The sequence below is a fragment of the Juglans regia genome, chromosome 12, assembly GCF_001411555.2.
Source record: "Juglans regia cultivar Chandler chromosome 12, Walnut 2.0, whole genome shotgun sequence".
Lineage (NCBI taxonomy): Eukaryota > Viridiplantae > Streptophyta > Magnoliopsida > Fagales > Juglandaceae > Juglans > Juglans regia.
Genome location: NC_049912.1, coordinates 24,664,752 through 24,683,776, shown reverse-complemented (window position 1 = coordinate 24,683,776; position 19,025 = coordinate 24,664,752). Strand labels below are relative to the sequence as shown.

The 19,025-nt window shown below is 36.9% G+C and overlaps 2 protein-coding genes across 3 annotated transcripts; both read right to left on the bottom strand.

Annotated features, from left to right (window-relative positions):
* Nucleotides 1-4,675: 4,675 nt before the first annotated feature.
* LOC109005086 (perakine reductase-like) lies at nucleotides 4,676-8,077 on the bottom strand. The gene is made up of 8 exons (XM_035683894.1): nucleotides 7,976-8,077; nucleotides 7,841-7,901; nucleotides 6,853-7,023; nucleotides 6,523-6,726; nucleotides 6,227-6,399; nucleotides 5,958-6,054; nucleotides 5,333-5,486; nucleotides 4,676-5,085 (listed from the first exon to the last, which is right to left on the bottom strand). Exons 2-8 carry the CDS (start codon nucleotides 7,898-7,900, stop codon nucleotides 4,910-4,912), a joined length of 1,035 nt encoding a protein of 344 aa, XP_035539787.1. The 5' UTR covers nucleotide 7,901; nucleotides 7,976-8,077; the 3' UTR covers nucleotides 4,676-4,909.
* Nucleotides 8,078-9,065: 988 nt separating this feature from the next.
* Nucleotides 9,066-18,535, bottom strand: LOC109005085 (perakine reductase-like). Of its 2 annotated transcripts, XM_035683291.1 has the most exons (8): nucleotides 18,369-18,535; nucleotides 17,782-17,952; nucleotides 11,423-11,635; nucleotides 11,133-11,305; nucleotides 10,842-10,938; nucleotides 10,101-10,254; nucleotides 9,778-9,949; nucleotides 9,066-9,340 (listed from the first exon to the last, which is right to left on the bottom strand). In XM_035683291.1, the coding sequence occupies exons 1-8, from the start codon at nucleotides 18,426-18,428 to the stop codon at nucleotides 9,331-9,333; spliced, it is 1,050 nt and encodes a 349-aa protein (XP_035539184.1). In that variant the 5' UTR covers nucleotides 18,429-18,535; the 3' UTR covers nucleotides 9,066-9,330. The 2 variants fall into 2 exon arrangements, with proteins under 2 accessions (XP_035539184.1, XP_035539185.1); XM_035683292.1 differs by lacking the exon at nucleotides 17,782-17,952 and having other exon boundaries at nucleotides 18,369-18,498.
* Nucleotides 18,536-19,025: the final 490 nt, after the last annotated feature.

Genomic DNA, 19,025 nt, shown 5'->3' with positions numbered 1-19,025 from the left:
CTCTTTGTTAATGGTTAGTGCAATTTGTTTTTCTTTAATTGGCTGCTTTTAATACCTTTGATGGCCAACGTCTTTTTCACTTTTATTGTTTTTGCCCGTTAGTTTCTTTTTACCTCCTGGAACGTTTATGGTCCATATGGTCTATATATGTATATATTTGGGTAGTCTTACGGGAGGTATGTGTGTGGAATATTTGACAAAAAGTGTGATAAATAAAAACATACTTAGTGAGTATATATTTTTGAGAGATTTTCCAGATAAAAGAAATGTGTTCTTTGAGAGAAGCTTTGGGCTCAACCGCTTGTGCAGAGTTGGTTCGGGCTATACGACGATCAGTTGGGCTATTGTATCCTGGAGGAGTCAAATCAAAAAGATTTCTGCTACACCGATTAATTTGAGACTTTGTACACCGCAGAGGGCTTGAATCTCCTTAAAGAGAGCGATATTTCCGTGCCTCAGTCCAAACTGGCTTCGTCTTAATTTTTATTTTAATTGTAATTTTATTATATTATTGTTTATTTCACCAACACATACCAATTCTTGTTGTAATACCATATATATATACATATATATATATATTTTAGTTAATGGTATTGCTGCACTGTTAGGACATGAAATTTCTGATGCTGCTGATGTGGATTACTGTTGCTCATTCTTTTTCATGTGTGCATCCGTATGGTTTAGGTTAATAAGAACATATTTTATAATCAAATAACTACTTATTTTATTAGAAATAATTTTAATTTTTTATAATTCATTTGAAATAAAGTTATTTGAAATTAGGTTATTTGAAAGGGTAATGCTCTATATACATGAAGTGTACAACCTATTTTTATGTTTTTTTTTTATAAGTCAGTTTTAAAGAAGTGACATTTCTATAAAATACTACTATCGAATAGCGATTTTATAATTATATAATAAAAATATATTTATTTTCTATAGGCAGACACTAATGCTCGGTCTCTTTTGTAGTACAGAATATATATTATGTAAGCCTAAAATGTGAAAAATCTGATGCCTTTAAATTATGAATTGAGGTGTGATAATAATGCAAAGCTGCCTTGAATTTTTTTGGATGGTAATATTGCAATGCCGACATCAAGGTGGCTAGTTCTATTTAGGGCTTATTTGGATAGAGAAGCGATCTCATTTCATTTTATCTCATTATTACAACTTCATTAAATTCTCATATAAAATATAATAAATAATTCATCTTTTTTAAATTCTAAAACAATAATAATATTAAAAAATAATATTCTAACAAAAATCTACAAAAATAATTTCTTTGTTGCTGAAATTATTTCTGAGTCTGTCAGAGAATGTTTCTGTAAATATGTAAACACATTGCAAATGTGAAGATGAGAAAAACAGAGGAATATTGCAGTGGTCTCGCTTGAGTATTTTCGTTATGGCCTTTGCTTGAACACTTGGTGCTCTACTGGTTCTTTTATGGTAATACAATGGCGTCCCCTGAAAAGTCTCCCCTCCCTACTGTAAATCCATCCATTACTACAGCTGCAACACACTTTGTCACTCTCATGCTTACCATCGGTAATTATCTATTATGGAAGGCACAAATAGATAATTAAATGGCTTCTTCAAGACCAACTTGTTATTTCCGGTAAAGTATGGCGGAAATAACAAGTTGGAATATTCCATCGCATTATGTGGAAACATCCCATCAACAAAATGGGAGTGTTGAACGTAGACATAGGCACATTGTCGAGACAAGGTTGTCACTCCTGTTGCATGCCTCCATGCCTCATACCTATTGGGCATAATCTCGGTGACTCTGAGGAGATAAACATTATTGTTTTAAAGAACTACTTCGATGCTTAATACTATGGTGAGATTGGGATCAGTACTCTCCCTTAGAATTACTTGGTAATTGTTGACACTGGTAGCTCTAATCTATGGGTACCATCATCTAAGTACTATCTCTCGGTGCCATGTTATTTCCATGCTAAATACAAACCAAGTGATTCGAGTACCTACAAGAAAAATGTGATATTGACTGCAATCCAATATGGTAGTGGAGCAATTTTTGGTTTCTTTAGCTATGACAAAGTCAAAGTTGGTAATCGAGTTGTGAAGGATCAAGAATTTATTGAGGCAACTAGAGAGACTAGTATTACATTTTTAATGGCACAGTTTATGAGGTTGGTAATAATGTGGGTTATGTAGCTAGAATGGGACTCGGTCTATTGGCTTTAATGGTGTTTGAAGTAAACGGGTCTGATCTTTATTTCTGGATAGCAATCATTCCTACTGCTTTTGTTCTTCTGGTGGGCACAAAGCTATAGCATGTTAGTGCAACCTTGGCATTAGAGAATGCAGGTATAACTGGATTCTTCACAGGATCAAAGTTGAGGTCTCGAGATGATCTTCTCTGGTTTATGAAGTTGAAACTATTGTTGCCCTTGATCCATTTTTTCTATTCCAGAATGCAATTGAATTGGCTTCATTCTATTGGTTTTGGTCGCAGTTTGGGTATAATTCTTGCCTTGTTGGGAATCATTTGTTTGTGTACCTAAGGCTGGCTTTGGGGTTTGCTAGACAGTTTTTGTGCAACTACAATGCCATGTATGATCCAGAGTATGGGACAATGGTTGATAGGACTTGCTACAATAGGGACGTTAATTCACAAGCCATGGCAAAGATAAGAGTTGTTTGCAATGATGTTGGGAACACCAATACTGTAATTGATAAGAGAGTTGCTTATTACAAAAGGAGTTCTAAGGAATAGATTGCTGAATGGGTTGCTATTGAATGGGAAGGAACGAAACCTCAAGTTGTATTAATGCTCTGAACCTTGAGGACAAGGTTCTTTAAGGGAGGGGATTCGTTATGAACCTGACTGAGACGGTGTCGTTTGGGATGAGATGTATGAACTTAAGTTGCAACGTAGCGTTTCAGGAACATACAGAAGGAATAAACAGGATGCATGGGGGGCTTGAAACACGGTCGTTTCGAAGAGATTCTAGAAGCAGCAGTTTTGCTACACCAGATTTCCATCAACATTGATATAAATTCTAGAGGATAGAAGACACAGTTATGGAAAGCCTCTTGTAGAACCTTGAACATGTGGAGGCTGGATTACCTCGAATTAATCTCCATTCTTATGACAGTATTTACATTTCATCTTCTTGTGTTGCTTAGAATCTGATTATAATTTAAAGTATTACTGGAAGGGTTCTGACAGGGTATAACCATGATCTGCAATTTGGAGATTGACTTAAGCTAAAAGGGTTGGAAAAGAAGCTTACCTCTAGTCCCTGGCTGCCCAGTCCCACTCTGGAAATTCGGATATGGGGCCCTCCATCCAAAGATACCACTACTAAGTTGCAAGATTAAGATGCTATAATGGAAAAGGAGGGTGTAAATGATTCCGCAGTACCTACTGCACAGCTTCAAGATATTGAGGACTCCGCTTGCAAAAGTCTCATCCTCCCCATCAACTCTGATGTTCTTGGTGGGGGACATTTGAGAACCTTTTTTTTTTTTTTGGTTTCATTTATTTATTGCCTATCTGTAGAAGGAAGCGACGGATGAACCAGAAAAGGCATAAGAATGCGAGAAGAATCTCACTGGGTTGAAGTCATCACCTATAATGTTCTTTGAATTTTACTGGCGAATTAATGTTTGAAATGGAAGAAAGCAAGCACTCGTTTGATTACACAGATTAAATAAGATAAAAATTAAATATTAAATAAAATATTATTAAAATATTATTTTTAATATTATTTTATTTTAAAATTTTTAAAAATAAAATTATTTATTATATTTTATATAAGAATTTAAAAAAATTAATAAAATAAGATGTGATGAAATAATTTGTGTAACCAAATAGGACTAGCTTCTCCAACAAAAGAAACCTTAATTGTTCTCACTATGGTGAAGAAATTTAAGTGCATATTTGGATACGTGGAGTCTCTTAGGATTAGAAAAATATTATTTGTATTTATAATTTTTACTTACATAATAATATGTGCGACGTGTAGAATGCGTTAGCTATTGATAGGCTAAAGATAAAAGAAATTTAAAATTTAAAATTTATATTTAGAAAAGAAAAAATTTATAAAATAGATTTTTTACAAAATGCGTATAATATTGTGCATAATACTATAAGTACGTATAACACTACTATTTTATGAATAGTAATGGAACAGTTTGAGTTAAGATATTTTATTAGACTTTAAAAAAGAATAGATAAAAGCTAAAATAAAATTATTATAAAACTAAAATATTATTTAAATATAATTTTCTAATATTAGTTTTGTTTTGAAGGTTGTAAAAGTTGTATTGATTTTGTGTATAAATAATAATTATGTAATAATTAGATAAACAAGTTAAAGATTTAAAATTGAAAAAAAGTTTATATTTGAGTGATATTTAAAAATAAAATTATAATTTTTTTTTAAAATTGTGAATCTCATCTCTATGTCCAAACGGCCGTATTGTACGTTGTTTAACGGTCTCGGCAAATTTAACGCCTAATGTTTTTCTAGGAAACATGCGAGACATGCACTATTTAATAGAAACGAAATCTATTTGCAAACTGGTCGTAGGATCCACCATCTACACAATTGATATGTTGAATTGAAAAAGAACAAAACTTTAAAGTCTATAAACTTCTATTACAAACCAATTTTAGAACAATGTCAACATTCCACGCTAGCTTGAAGTCGTTCTCGCAATTCTTTATTAAATATCTATCTTGGCACATGCGTGAACCATAAGCCATCTAATAACAGTCTCACTCACAAAATTAAGAAAGAAAGGCCAAGGTCCGACCAAAGCTTAATTGTAGCTTAAGATTATTACAAAGTTTCTACCAAATTACAAACAACACAGGTAATACAAAATGCAGATCGAGAAGAAAGGTTCCATTTCAGAGGTTTGCGATTAATTACTTTGGTGGGGTATTTGCATTCTTCCATTCAAATTTAGCTAACATGGCAGGATCTCTTTCTCCACCAACTTCATTGGCAGGCACAGCTTCAGAAATTTCTTTCAAATCCTCTTGCGTAAGCTTCAATGCTAAGGAACCAATGTTGCTATTGAGATTCTTAACCTTAGTCGTCCCTGCAACTCATCCAAATCAATTTCTTTCACATCATGCTCTAGCATAATTTCATCTAGTTTTTCATGGAAGAAAGAATAGCAATTGATTATCTATTAAACTGAATCAATTTCTTTCACATCTTGCATTTTTCATGGAAGAAAGAATAGCTATTGATCATCTATTAGACTGAACAATTAGCCCTATGTACATAAATAACTCAATTACCTATGATACCAATAGATCATTTCAATTAAGAGAGTAATGTACCAGGGATTGGGATTATATCATCTCCCTGATGGAGAAGCCAAGCCAGAGCTAGCTGAGGCGGAGTGCAGGCATGCTTTGCAGCCAGGCCGGAAAGTCGGGCATATAGAAGTTTGTTCTTCTCTAAGTTCTCCCCCATGAATCTTGGATGCACAGCCTATGCCAAGAAAATCAAAATGAGCGTGCATACCAATTCTTGTTGTAATACCATATGATTTTAGTTAGTGGTATTGTGCACTGTTAGGACATGAAATTACTTGCTCTATATCTGGGTTGGATAGGCCTTGAAATCCAATTCATAGCAAGAATCATGAGTTCGGCTTCTATTCAATGATTTTTTTTTACCAGATGTGTCCAGTTAAAAAAAAGCACGGATGAGATTTATTCACTTTGTTCGATCTCCTTATCTCACTAGCATAACAGAACATATCTAGTGAAAAAATCACTGATGTAAGACAAACGTAAGAATCATGTATGTGTTGGTGTATGTGATGGTCCAGACAAACTTAGTTGGGAGTCTTGGGACACTGTTTCCTTAAACCTGGTACCAATAAAAAAAAATGTATGTGTTGCCATGTTGGTGTATGAAAAACATGAAATGTTAAATAGCTACTAGTCAAGTACTCACCAGGAAACTGTCATTAGGAAAGCTTTCGATGACTCCTTTTCCACCGAAGAACCCGTGACCAAGAGGGCTATATGCCACTATCCCAATACCAAGTTCTCTGTGAGATTTAAAAAAATTATTTAATGCTGTGAAAATTTTCTTTATGCTCTCTCTAATAATATTGTTCACAAAATGTTTGATTCATGGTCAATTCAAATACCACAAAGACATAACTGTCACCCATGTCGTTAGTACAATGACTGGCTTTGAAATACAAACATCAAATAAACCTGCAAAGTGGAATTATCTCGTCTTCGATGTCACGAGTCCACAACGAATACTCCATCTGTAGCGCAGTGATGGGATGAACTGCATGAGCTCTTCTAATTGTGTCTGCACTGGCTTCTGATAACCCAATGTATTTTATCTTTCCTTCCTCCACCAGCTTCTTGAGCTCCTCCATCTACCATTGCGTAGCAAGAAAAATCAAGTTACAGTGAAGAACTATATCACATCGAAAAATATCAAAGTTCCTGAGTTTGAATAATTTGGAAAGAAAAAATATTGCTCAAGAATCAAGACTCACAGTATTCTCTATTGGCACTGAGGTGTCCACACGATGCTGATAGTAGAGATCGATATAGTCCACATCAAGATACTTGAGACTAGCTTCACAGCATTCCCGTGCATATTCAGGGGTACACTTGACACTCATTTGACCTTCCTCTGAAATTGAAAATCCGAATTTTGTAGCTAGTTGAATTCTTTCTCGAGGAAGTTGTTTCAATGCCTAGAAATACAAGATAATTCACTCAATTTAATATGTCCAACATTCATAGAATATATATGTTTCTACTTGGCAGGAGGCAAGTCACATCTTTTTTAGTTTCAATATGAGTATAGGGCAATTACATACCTTGCCAATCATGATTTCGTTATCATGATTCCGTCCATAAGCATTTGCTGTATCAAAGAAGGTTATACCCTTATAAAAAGCTTCCTTCAGAACGGAGCATCCAGCTTCATGCGACAGAGGAGCATTCAATATTCCAGAGAGTCCCCCGCATCCAAAGCCCAATCTAGAAACCTGTAGCCAGAAAATTGATTCCACGAAAAGAATTTCATGCAAGTGAAACTAAGTTTAGGAAGTTACCAATCCAGAGAGTCTCCATGCAGAGTATCCAAGGTTTCACCAAATACCGGACCAATATTGATCTCAAAGACTTGATTGGACAAGCAGTTTTGAAAAAGGTGCAAAAAAAAAAGGAAAGAAAAAGTTGGAATTTTTTTCATTATTTCTCAGGTGATTAGTTGAACAAAACAGACTCATTCAGTCATTTGTATCCTTGGGCTTTTCTATACAAAATTTGATTCAAGAATTAGATGCTTGGCCTTTCTATCTTTCAGATAACCCATTAAAGAATGACCTTGATTAAAGTGAAGCACCTGAAGGATAGGAAGATGGCAGAAAAAAAAAACGACACGATTTCTTGTGCTTAAAACCAGTCCCAACTGCCAAACTCTGGGTTTCTGTAGCAGATCTCATGGATCGTAATTAAGAAACTGAAGATCGTCAATATAACCCTGTTTAGAACACCCAGCAGGTGAACGATGAGACTATTTTTCTGTCTTAGGACTTTTTGGTTACATAGTATGTGCGTGCTGCAATTCAACCAAAGATGCATTGTGAAATCACCGATTAGACCCAAAAAAGGAGGGGAAAAACAATCTTGAATGAACCTAGACGGCATTATTTTTGGCTACGATGATCATCAGGGTGTGATTTGTTGAGAAAGGTATTGATTAATACAATTCCACATTTACAGTTGAGCCAAACTGGGTATAACCATGATCTGCAATTGGAGATTGACTTAATCCGAAAAGGTTGGAAAGAAGAAGCTTACCTCCAGTCCCTGGCTGCCAAGTCCCACTCTGGGAATTTGGATATGGGGCGTCCCCTCCATCCTAAGATATCACTGCTAAGTTGCAAGATCAAGATGCTATAATGGAAAAGGAGAGTGTAAATCTTTGCACATTACCTACTGCACAGCTTCAAGATATTGAGGACTCCGCTTGCAAAAGTGTAGTCCTCCCCCACCAACTCAAAAAGATTGTAGTTCAAGTTATTGCCACAAAGGGTGTGGTGGGGATATTCAAGATTCTGAAGTGAGATGAAATTATCTCACATCACCTTCGATTTTAACTAATAATTTTTAACTAATTTTATTCAATTTTAACTAATAATTTTTAATTATTATACATAAATCATCTCAATTTATCTCAAAATGATTTCCTTCCTGGTTTGAATGCCTTTTATTTCACCTGAACTGTACGGCTTATTTGATCTTGTTATCCAAACGGTCACAAGCAGAATTTTATTTCATTTGTACGTTTTCAACGACCATCAACAGTTTTCAACAACCACTGCCTTCTTCAGTATTTTTTATTTTTCCTTCCCATCTCGTCCCGTCTTCCAATCTGTCTTCTATATGGTATTTGTTTATAGATTTTTTAATAATAAATAATTATTACTTTTTAAAGCTAAATGTACTATCTTCTAGTGTACGGTTTTGTTTATAGATTTTTTAATTAATAATAAATATTACTTTCTATTAATATATTTATAATTATTATTCAATAATTATAAAATCATTTTTAATTATTAGGGGCCCCACCCCTTTATCAAATCCTAAAATATAAAAATTATCTCATCTCTCATCTTACTATCTAAACATACATTTTTTTACAAATTAACTCATATCATCTAAACTCAAAAATCTTACTACCATTTAAAATATTTCATCTCATCTTATTTAAAGAACTGCATATCCAGACGAGGTCTAAAATCTATAAACTTCTCTTACAAACCAGTTTCTACAATGTCAACATCCCACACTATCTTGAAGTCGTTCTCGCAATTCTTTATGGTACATTTAGAGATTCAAACTCATCTCAACTTATCATTATAATTTTTTAAATTTTAATATAAAATATAATAAAAAATTTAATTTTTTCAAATCTCAAAATAATAATAATATTAAAAAATAATATTTTATCATCTCAACTCAATTCAACTCAACTCAATTCAGTATCCAAACGCAGCTTAAATATCAATTCTTGCTTGGCACATACGTGAACCATAAGCCATCTCATAACTAGTCTCACCGACTATCACTCACTCACTCACAAAATTAAGATTGTACTCAGTTTAATTTTAGATACGTGAACCATAAGCCATCTCATAACTAGTTTAATTTTAGATTCAACACAACGTTCACACGTAATATTTTCTAGGCATGTAATATCTGTCCTGCACTGTCAGAATTAGGTACGGCTTGATGCGTGGTTCCTTTTTCACTCGTTGGGATACACGACATGTATATCCTTTTCTGCATTAATTGTTCCTGTACAAACAAATTACATGGAGAAAACATAATTAAAGAAATTAAAAATGGTAACAATTTTATTTAATATTGAATTGAGTTCAATTAAATTAAATTTTTTATAAATAATAATAAATTAAATAGTAAAAAAAATTATGTGGAACTATCTAAACTGAATTTAAAATTTATTTAAATATTAAGATAAATTTAATACTTTTTATGAAAACTTAAAAAAAATTTTAGGTCTCACGTATAAAGATATTTTAAGTTGAAAAAGACTATAAGTCTCACGTATAAAAAAATTTTGAATTGAAATGAGTTTAATAATTGTTAAATGTTTAAATGTTAGATTCAATTTAAAATTAGACTAAACTTAGTTAAGCGCAATTGAGTTTGAAAACAAAACACAGCCTTATAAGGGTCACCCTTGGATTACTTCTATGGTACTGTGCGATTACCTTGATGGGGTATTGGCAAAATTCCAAGCCAAGTGAGAAAGAGCAGCAATTTGTCGAGCACCGACAACTTCATCTATGGGCACGGCATCGCAAATTTCTTTCAGATCATCTTCAGAGAGCTTTATAGCCAAGGAACCAATGTTGTTATCAAGGTTCCTAACTTTAGTTGTACCTTAACAATATCAACAAGAAAATACGTCAAACCAGACATATTGCAAGAAAAAATCTTCTACCAAGACGTTAGCCCAACAAGCACAAACTAAAATGATAGCAATCATATATTTACGAGAAAGATGGAAATTATAAAAGAGTTTGATTATTACCAGGGATTGGGACAATGTCTCCACCCTGATGGAGAAGCCATGCCAAAGCTAGTTGAGGAGTAGTGCAGGCATGCTTTTCAGCCAGACTGGCAAGTTTCTTATAAAGATTTTTGTTCTTCTCAAAATTTTCCCCGCTGAACCTTGGAAACATAGACTGTGACATGAAATGAATATGACTTTTAAAATAACACATTGCTGCTATAAAAGGTTTGATTTGCTCTAGGGAATTATTCTGCCTTTGGAGGGGTTAGAAAGCCCGGGTGCAATGCAATTTGTAGATCTACAGTGCTTGCCTAAGTTTGTCTATCAATAAAATGAAAAAAAAAAAATTGATATATACAAATTCTAAAAGTATAAGCCTCGCGCATATCTTTTATAAAAAAAAAAAATGAAACTTATTATGAAAGTGTGAAAAACTTGCGTAAGGCTTGTGCATTTAGGACTTATCCCTAGCATTACTCATAAAAAAAAAAAAAAAAAAGTTACCATATGATGAATGTATATATGTGCATAAATGACACATTGATTCCATGACCATAAAGGCAAATGTTTAAGAATAGAAAAAATCTATCTGTAAGCTTTTTTATTGAGACAACCAACCTTGTGGTGCGTTTTATACAGTGACTTGTATATAGTATAATTTGTTTGCAGTATAAGTATCCACCATTGGAGGATTCCAAAACTGCAGAAAGTTAAATATGATGGCCTATTTAATTTCCATTTTCATTCACATTGACATACCAATACACTCTCCGGGGGCAAGGGCTCAAGAACTGCCTTTCCAGCAAAGAAACCACGACCAAGAGGGCTGTATGCAACTATTCCAATACCAAGCTCCCTGTACGTAAACAGGTACGTGAAATGAGCAACAGAAACTTATGCAATAACGAACATCGTGGTTTTCTTTAGTGCAGATTCTGTAATACGGTAGATTTATTGAGCTAATTCTCCTGGATTATATATATATATATATATATATATATATATATATATATATGAACTTAAAAACACTGGGCGGAGATAGTAACAAACCGGCAAACTGGGACAATCTCATCTTCGATGTCTCGGGCCCAAAGGGAATACTCCATTTGTACTGCAGTGATGGGATGAACCGCATGAGCTCTCCTTATTGTGTCAACACTAGCTTCTGATAATCCAATATATTTGATCTTTCCTTCTTCAACCAGCTTCTTAAGCTCCCCCATCTTCCTTACAGATTAAGTTAATTCCAAACAAAAAATTCAACAAGAACATTGAATCCAGCCTTGTAGATTTAAATAATCCATAGGAAGTGGGGAAAAAAAAAAAGGGGACAAACTTACAGTATCCTCGATTGGCACTGTAACATCGATGCGATGCGGATAGTAAAGATCAATATAGTCGACCTCAAGTCGCTTAAGACTAGCTTCACAGCATTTTCGAGCGTATTCTGGGCTTCCCCTTACCCCTTGTTGACCATAGCGACCCCCCTCTAACTTGACCAACCCAAATTTTGTAGCCAGTTGAATTTTTTCTCGAGGAAGCTGTTTCAATGCCTGAGAAAACAAAACAATAATGAGTATGATTTTAATTTCTAATTGTTAGTGATTCAGCTTCCAGCTCTATTTCCATCCAGTCAACGGTACATAAAATCGAAATTGGTTCGGTACATATATATTTTAAATTTTTATATTATATTATATACAATATATGCTAAATTGCTAATTAATATACATGCAATTTTAATTTTATGATTCACATCTATTAATCTTATAACATAAAATTAATATAACATTTCATATAATATAAAATTAATTTTATAACTTTTAGTATAATATAAAATTTTAATTTTAAACATGAACAATAATATTAAGTTACTAATTAAGTTACTTTTGATATATATCAAGGATAAATATATTTTTGGCACAATAAATTATAATATATATTCTTTTTGCTAAATACATTTTATGTAGTGTCATACATGTAAAAAGTAAATTGAAAAAATCGGATCGGATCGGACCGAAACTGAAAAAATAAAAAATTTCGATTTTGGTGATGAATTGGACCATGTCGATTTTTAAATTTTCAAAACTTGGTGTATATCAGTTCAATTTTAAAATTTGTCCAAAATTAAACCGAATGAACTGGTTACACCCCTAACATCAGCACAATGATCTAATTGTTGGGGAAATCAACACAGCGGAAGGGATAAAAGCGGTAATAAAAGAGTACACTCATGCACTCAGTGACACCAAAAATTTAACGTGGTTCGGCAACTGCCTACATCCACAGAAAAGAGCTTCACTAATAAATAGTGGAACACAAGAAAATATTACAGAGGAGGAGGATCACACTCCACTCAACTCAACTCTCTTCTTTTCTCTCAGAGCTCTCTCGGCTCTCTCTCTTTTCTTTTCTCTTTGGGTGTGTTTGATGCTCTCGTCTGAAACTTCAATTTATAGGCGCATTACTTCACGTATGAACGCATTTATTGTTGCATTCATTAGATGGTTGGGCACTGGGGGTTGAGGGTTAAGCGCTGAGCAGTCAACAATGACTGCTCAGGGCATGGACTTCAACAATTCTCCCCCTCCATGCCCATTTACCTATATGTTCTCCATCCCAGCTATGTCTCTGCATAGCTCAAGCTTCTCACTTGTAACCACCTTCGTCAGCATGTCCGCTGGATTCTCTTTCGTATGGATCTTCACAAGTTTCAACAGCTGTTGTTCCATCGCTTCGCGTATCCAATGATAGCGGATGTCAATATGCTTGGTGCGGGAGTGGTACATTGAATTCTTGCTCAAGTCTAGAGCACTTTGACTATCACAATGTACCTTGTAGTCCTCTTGACTAACTCCTAGTCCAGCTTCATCCACAGCATCTCTTTCCCAGCTTCCGCTGCGGCAATGTACTCTGCCTCTGTTGTGGATAAAGCAACACACTTTTGCAACTTGGACTGCCAAGAGACAGCTCCTCCTGCAAAGGTGAAGAGAAATCCCGAAGTAGATTTCCTGCTATCCAGATCTCCTGCCATATCTGAATCTGTATAGCCTTCCAAAACTGGTTTAGCTCCCCCAAAACACAAGCATATATTCGATGTACCTTTCAGGTACCTAAGAATCCACTTGACTGCTTCCCAATGATCCTTTCCTGGATTTGAAAGGAATCTGCTCACCATGCCTACAGTATGAGCAATATCTGGTCTGGTACAAACCATTGCATACATCAGGCTTCCTACTGCTGAAGAGTAGGGGATTGCTTCCATTTCTTCAATCTCTTTCTTTGAAGAAGGACACGAGCTCTTGCTCAATTTGAAGTGGTTTGCAAGTGGAGTTTTGACTGGCTTAGCATCTCCCATGTTGAAACGTCTAATGACCTGTTCAACATATTTTTGTTGTGATAGCCACACCCTTTTGACTTTCCTATCACGAACAATCTTCATGCCCAAAATTTGCTGTGCTGGGCCTAAGTCCTTCATGTCAAAGGACTTGGATAGTTTCTTCTTTAGTTTGTTAATCATGGACCTATCCTCACCAACGATTAACATATCATCAACGTAAAGAAGGAGTATGACAAACTTGTCATTCTGGAACCTTCGAACATAGACACACTGATCTGCAACAAGTCTCTTGTAACCATGACTCATCATGAATGAGTCGAACTTCTTGTACCATTGCCTCGGCGCTTGCTTGAGGCCATAGAGACTCTTTTTCAGCCTGCAGACTAAGTGATCTTTCCCTGGAGCTGCAAACCCTTCTGGTTGCTCCATATAGATCTCCTCCTCCAAATCTCTATGGAGAAAGGCTGTCTTCACATCCATCTGTTCGAGTTCCAAATTCAAGCTGGCTACCAATCCGAGTATGACTCGGATCGACATCATTTTCACCACCGGAGAAAATATCTCGTCAAAGTCGATTCCCTTCTTCTGCTGGAATCCTTTGACAACCAATCTGGCCTTGTGCTTTATCAGCTTTTCTTGGCCATCTTTCTTCAGCTTGAACACCCATTTGTTCTTTAGGGCTTTCTTTCCTTCAGGAAGTTTCACCAACTCATAGGTCTGATTTTTCTGCAAAGAACTCATCTCTTCTTGCATTGCCTGCACCCATAGGCTTCTATCAGCATGAGTTTGAACTTCCTGGAAGCTCTCAGGCTCCCCCTCATCATTAAGCAGAATATAGTCTGATTCCGTATATTTCCTCGACGGAATCAGTAGGCGGCCTCTTGCCGATCTTCTTGGTTCATCAACCAAAGGAGGTTCGTCACCATCTAACCCTTGTGGTGGTACACCAGCTGCTGGTGGAGAGGATTCTTGCTCCCCCTGCTCGACACCCTGAGCTTCTTCTTCTGCTTCTGGATCTCGATCCTGCATTTCCTCATTATCTGTGGCGGACTGTAATGGTGCAGGATTTGTAGTATCGGAACTAAGCTCTCTTGATGAAGCTTCAGTTCCTATGTTCTGGTTTTCATGGAACACAACGTCCCTACTTCTGACAATTCTCTTTGTCACTGGATCCCATAACTTGTATCCGAATTCTTCATCTCCATATCCAACAAAGATACATGGAGTTGACTTGACATCGAGCTTCTGTCTCAGCTCCTTGGATACGTGTGCAAAGGCTTTGCACCCAAACACTCTCAGGTGAGAGTAAGAGACATCTTTTCCAGACCAAACCTTCTCAGGAATTTCAAATTCCAGTGGTGCAGAAGGTGATCTGTTGATCAGGTAACAGGCAGCTAGAACAGCTTCACCCCAGAATGACTTTGGTAACTTGGCCATACTGAGCATGCATCTTGTTCTTTCAATGATGGTCCGGTTCATTCTTTCGGCTACACCATTGTGCTGAGGGGTATATGGGACCGTCTTCTCATGTCGAATACCGCGATCAGCGCAGTATGCAGCGAACCTTTTGGAGACATATTCTCCTCCATTGTCCGTTCGCAGGCACTTCAACTTCTTTCCCGTCTCTCTTTCCACTAGGGTGTGGAAATTCTTGAAGTGCTCGAAGACCTGATCCTTTGACTTCAAAACATACCCAAACTTTTCGTGAAGCATCATCAATGAATGTCACGAAATATCTGTTACCTCCCAATGACTCTTCTTCCATGGGACCACATACATCAGAGTGTACCAGACTCAACAACTCTGATCTTCTCTTCGTAGAGGATTTAAATGAGACTCTGCATTGTTTGCCAAACAAACAGTACTCACAAGGGTTTAACGCTGTTCCTTTGGCAACTTTGATAAGTGCCTTCTTTGCAAGCGTATCTAACCCTTTTTCACCCATGTGTCCGAGTCTCTTGTGCCACAGATTCGGTGATGCCTCGTCTTCCACTGCATTGAGGCTATCAGAACTGATCTTCACATGGGTCTTGTACAACGTACCGCAAATATGTCCTCGGGCGACAACCATGGCACCTTGTGACAGCTTCCAAGTGCCTTTGCTGAAGTAGCTGTCATAGCCCTGTCGATCAAGGGCTGTCCCAGAAATCAGGTTGAGCCGAAGGTCAGGAATGTATCGAACATCTTTCAACACCATGGTGTAACCACCGTTGGTTTTTATCTGCACTTTGCCAACACCCACGATCTTCGAGGAACTGGCATTCCCCATCCTTACCGTACCAAAGTCTCCTGCTTTGTACGTAGTGAAAAATTCACTGTGGGAAGTGGCGTGGTATGATGCTGTTGTGTCTACCACCCACTCAACATCATGGCTTGCAACGTGCAGACATGTCTCGTCACTGGTGGAGAGTATTGCCACATCTCCCGAAAGAGTGACAAGGGTTTCACCATCTTCTTTCTTCAGCTTACTGCTTTGACCTTGCTCCCTTAAAAACTTGCGGCAGTGTTTCCTCATGTGGCCTTCTTTGCCATAGTGGTAACATTTCATGTTACCCGTCTGCTGGTTCCTGCTACTGCTGGACCTTCCACGTGGTTGAGACTTCCCTCTGTTTCTGCCTCCACTTCTCCCTCTATCATTACCTTGAGGCCTTTCTCTACTCTATGTGACAAGGGCATGAGTTTGATTCATGCTTGTCTTTTTTCGTCTGGCCTCCTCATTAAATAGAGCATCCTTAACCATCATCATGGTAAGTTTGCCATCTGGAGTAGAGTTACTTAGGGAGACCACCAGCGTCTCCCAACTGTCTGGTAATGAACTGAGAAGTAGCAGAGCTTGTTCTTCATCGCCAAGATTCAGGTTGACGGACCCGAGCTGGTTAACTAGGTTTTGAAACTCGTTAGTATGCTCGGCAACAGAGGTATCGCTTTTCAACTTCAAGTTAACAAGCCGTCTCATTAAGAGGGCATTGTTTCGAGCAGTTTTAGCCTGATACATATCCTCTAACTTTTTCCAGAGGTTATATGCATCCGTCTCCTGGGCCACGTGGTGAAAAATACTATGGTCAATCCATTGCCTGATCTGACCAATAGTCTTCTTGTGCATCTTTTTCCACACTTGATCCGTAACTTCATCTGGCTTCTTCCCTTCATCTTCCAAAGGGTCAAACAGATCTTTACAGTTCAAGAGATCCTCCATTCGAGATCTCCAAAGACTGTAGTTTGAGGCAGTCAGCTTTATCATGGCGCCTGATGCTGAATCCTCCATGGATTTAGACTGTTCTAAATACAAAATACAAGTACAGGATCTTTGAGGTGGAATATCACAAAACGGACAGCACCGTTGTGTCCGGAACGTCTGATTTTGTTGGAAACGAGTCTTGTTTCGTCAAAATCGGACTCAGATAGCACAAGGAATGAGCAAAAGAACCAAAACAGGAACTCTGACGTGCGTGCAGTGCGTGGCGCGAACAAAACGCGTAGGCGCGTGTAACTCACGCGCTGAAACTCCTCTGCTGCGCGTGGAACTCGTAGGCGCGTGTAACTCACGCGCTTTATTGAGTCAGGGGCACGTCAGGCGCGTGAACTTCACGCGCAATGGCTTCTCTGGAGCGCGTGGCTGAGCGTGGGACTCACGCGCTAGGTACTCTCCTTGGCGCGTGTGGCGCGGTCGAGAGTGGGTCTCACTCTCCGATCTTTAGACGGCGCGTGAGGGAGCGTGCGGCCTCCGTTTGGCCTCTGGTTTCTACCGCTTTTCTTGTCTGGATGAGACGAACACAGTGGTATGCTCAAATTTGAAAACTGAGCTACACACTAAAACCGAGTTTTCTGTAAAAAACTTATTCCAACAAACTCTCTGATACCACTTGTTGGGGAAATCAACACAGCGGAAGGGATAAAAACGGTAATAAAAGAGTACACTCATGCACTCAGTGACACCAAAAATTTAATGTGGTTCGGCAACTGCCTACATCCACAGAAAAGAGCTTCACTAATAAATAGTGGAACACAAGAAAATATTACAGAGGAGGAGTATCACACTCCACTCAACTCAACTCTCTTCTTTTTTCTCAGAGCTCTCTCGGCTCTCTCTCTTTTCTTTTCTCTTTGTGTGTGTTTGATGCTCTCGTCTGAAGCTTCAATTTATAGGCGCATTACTTCACGTATGAACGCATTTATTGTTGCATTCATTAGGTGGTTGGGCGCTGGGGGTTGAGGGTTAAGCGCTGAGCAGTCAACAATGACTGCTCAGGGCATGGACTTCAACACTAATGCCAACGCAGAATGATCTTTTTCACTTTTTTTCTTTAAACACAAGTTAGCTAGGTTCAAACTTCAAAGAGAACATTGAACAGAAAGTACCTTGCCAACCATCATTTCATTGTCATGATCATGCCCATAGAGATCTGATGTATCAAAGAAGGTGATACCCCTGTCGAATGTTTCCTTAATAACTGCACATCCAGCTTCTTGAGAAAGAGGAGCGTTGTATAGTCCTGATAATCCAACGCACCCGAAGCCTAATCTAGAAACCTGCTTAGCAGAAAATTATCCCACGAGGATAAAAACAATGGTCACTTCTTCCGTCTACAACATGGAATTTGTCTACTTCATTGACACGGAATTTCTAGAACTTCGGTATTGGCTCTGAAACTGACGGTTGGGAATTATGAGTTTTTATGAGAAAATGTTCCAGTTTATTTTGGTGTATGTAACCCTTTTCTTTCCCAAATACGAACTGCATAATCAATTATTTAGTTAAAGATTTTCAGAAAAATGAAGTTGGATTTTGAGATGATCAGTAGATTCAGTACTGTCAGCTAGGTATCATGTTTTGTTTTTTTTTTTTTTTAAAAAAAAGGAATTCGAAATAAGTCAACTGCAATGAACGAATGTGTTTGGGTGGTAGGAAAAGAAGGAAGAAAGAAAAAGAAAAGAAGCAAGCGCACCTCTAATCCTTGACTGCCCAGTGTCACTCTTGGGATTTCGATCTGTGCCTTCTCCTCCATTACCCTTGATAATTAGCAGCAAAGCAGGATTGGGTTATTAGGTTAATACGGGGTGAAGGTGAAGTTCTTTACTGAAGAAAGTAAAGAATTTTTATTATATCTTAGTTAATTACAAAACAGGTTTTGAACATAGTACAAAAGAGGAGAATTTATTATTAAAAAATTAACTTATTTTCATATAAATTTTATATTTATTATTAATTTTTTAAAAATAATTACATAATATTTACACACTCAAATCTATAAATATTATTTACCTTTGAACGACAAAAGATGCATTATCGATCGGATCACGGATGCATCAATAACCGTAACACTATAATTTTTTAATATATTAAAAAAAGAAACACGTCAGTACACTCCTTTCGGTGGTTTAGCATTAGCATTTTCTATATTCTAATGAGTTCCAATTTGAACAGAACTTGTTACAAACGCTAGCTTTACATTATCCAATAGGATACTGCCACGTTAGCCACTGACCAAGTATAGATTGAACTGAGTGTAAATTGAAAATATCGATCGTTTAAGTTGTAAATTGAAACTAATATTAATATATAGTTTCAGTGTTATAAACCTAGACCTAGTACAAGAAGCTGG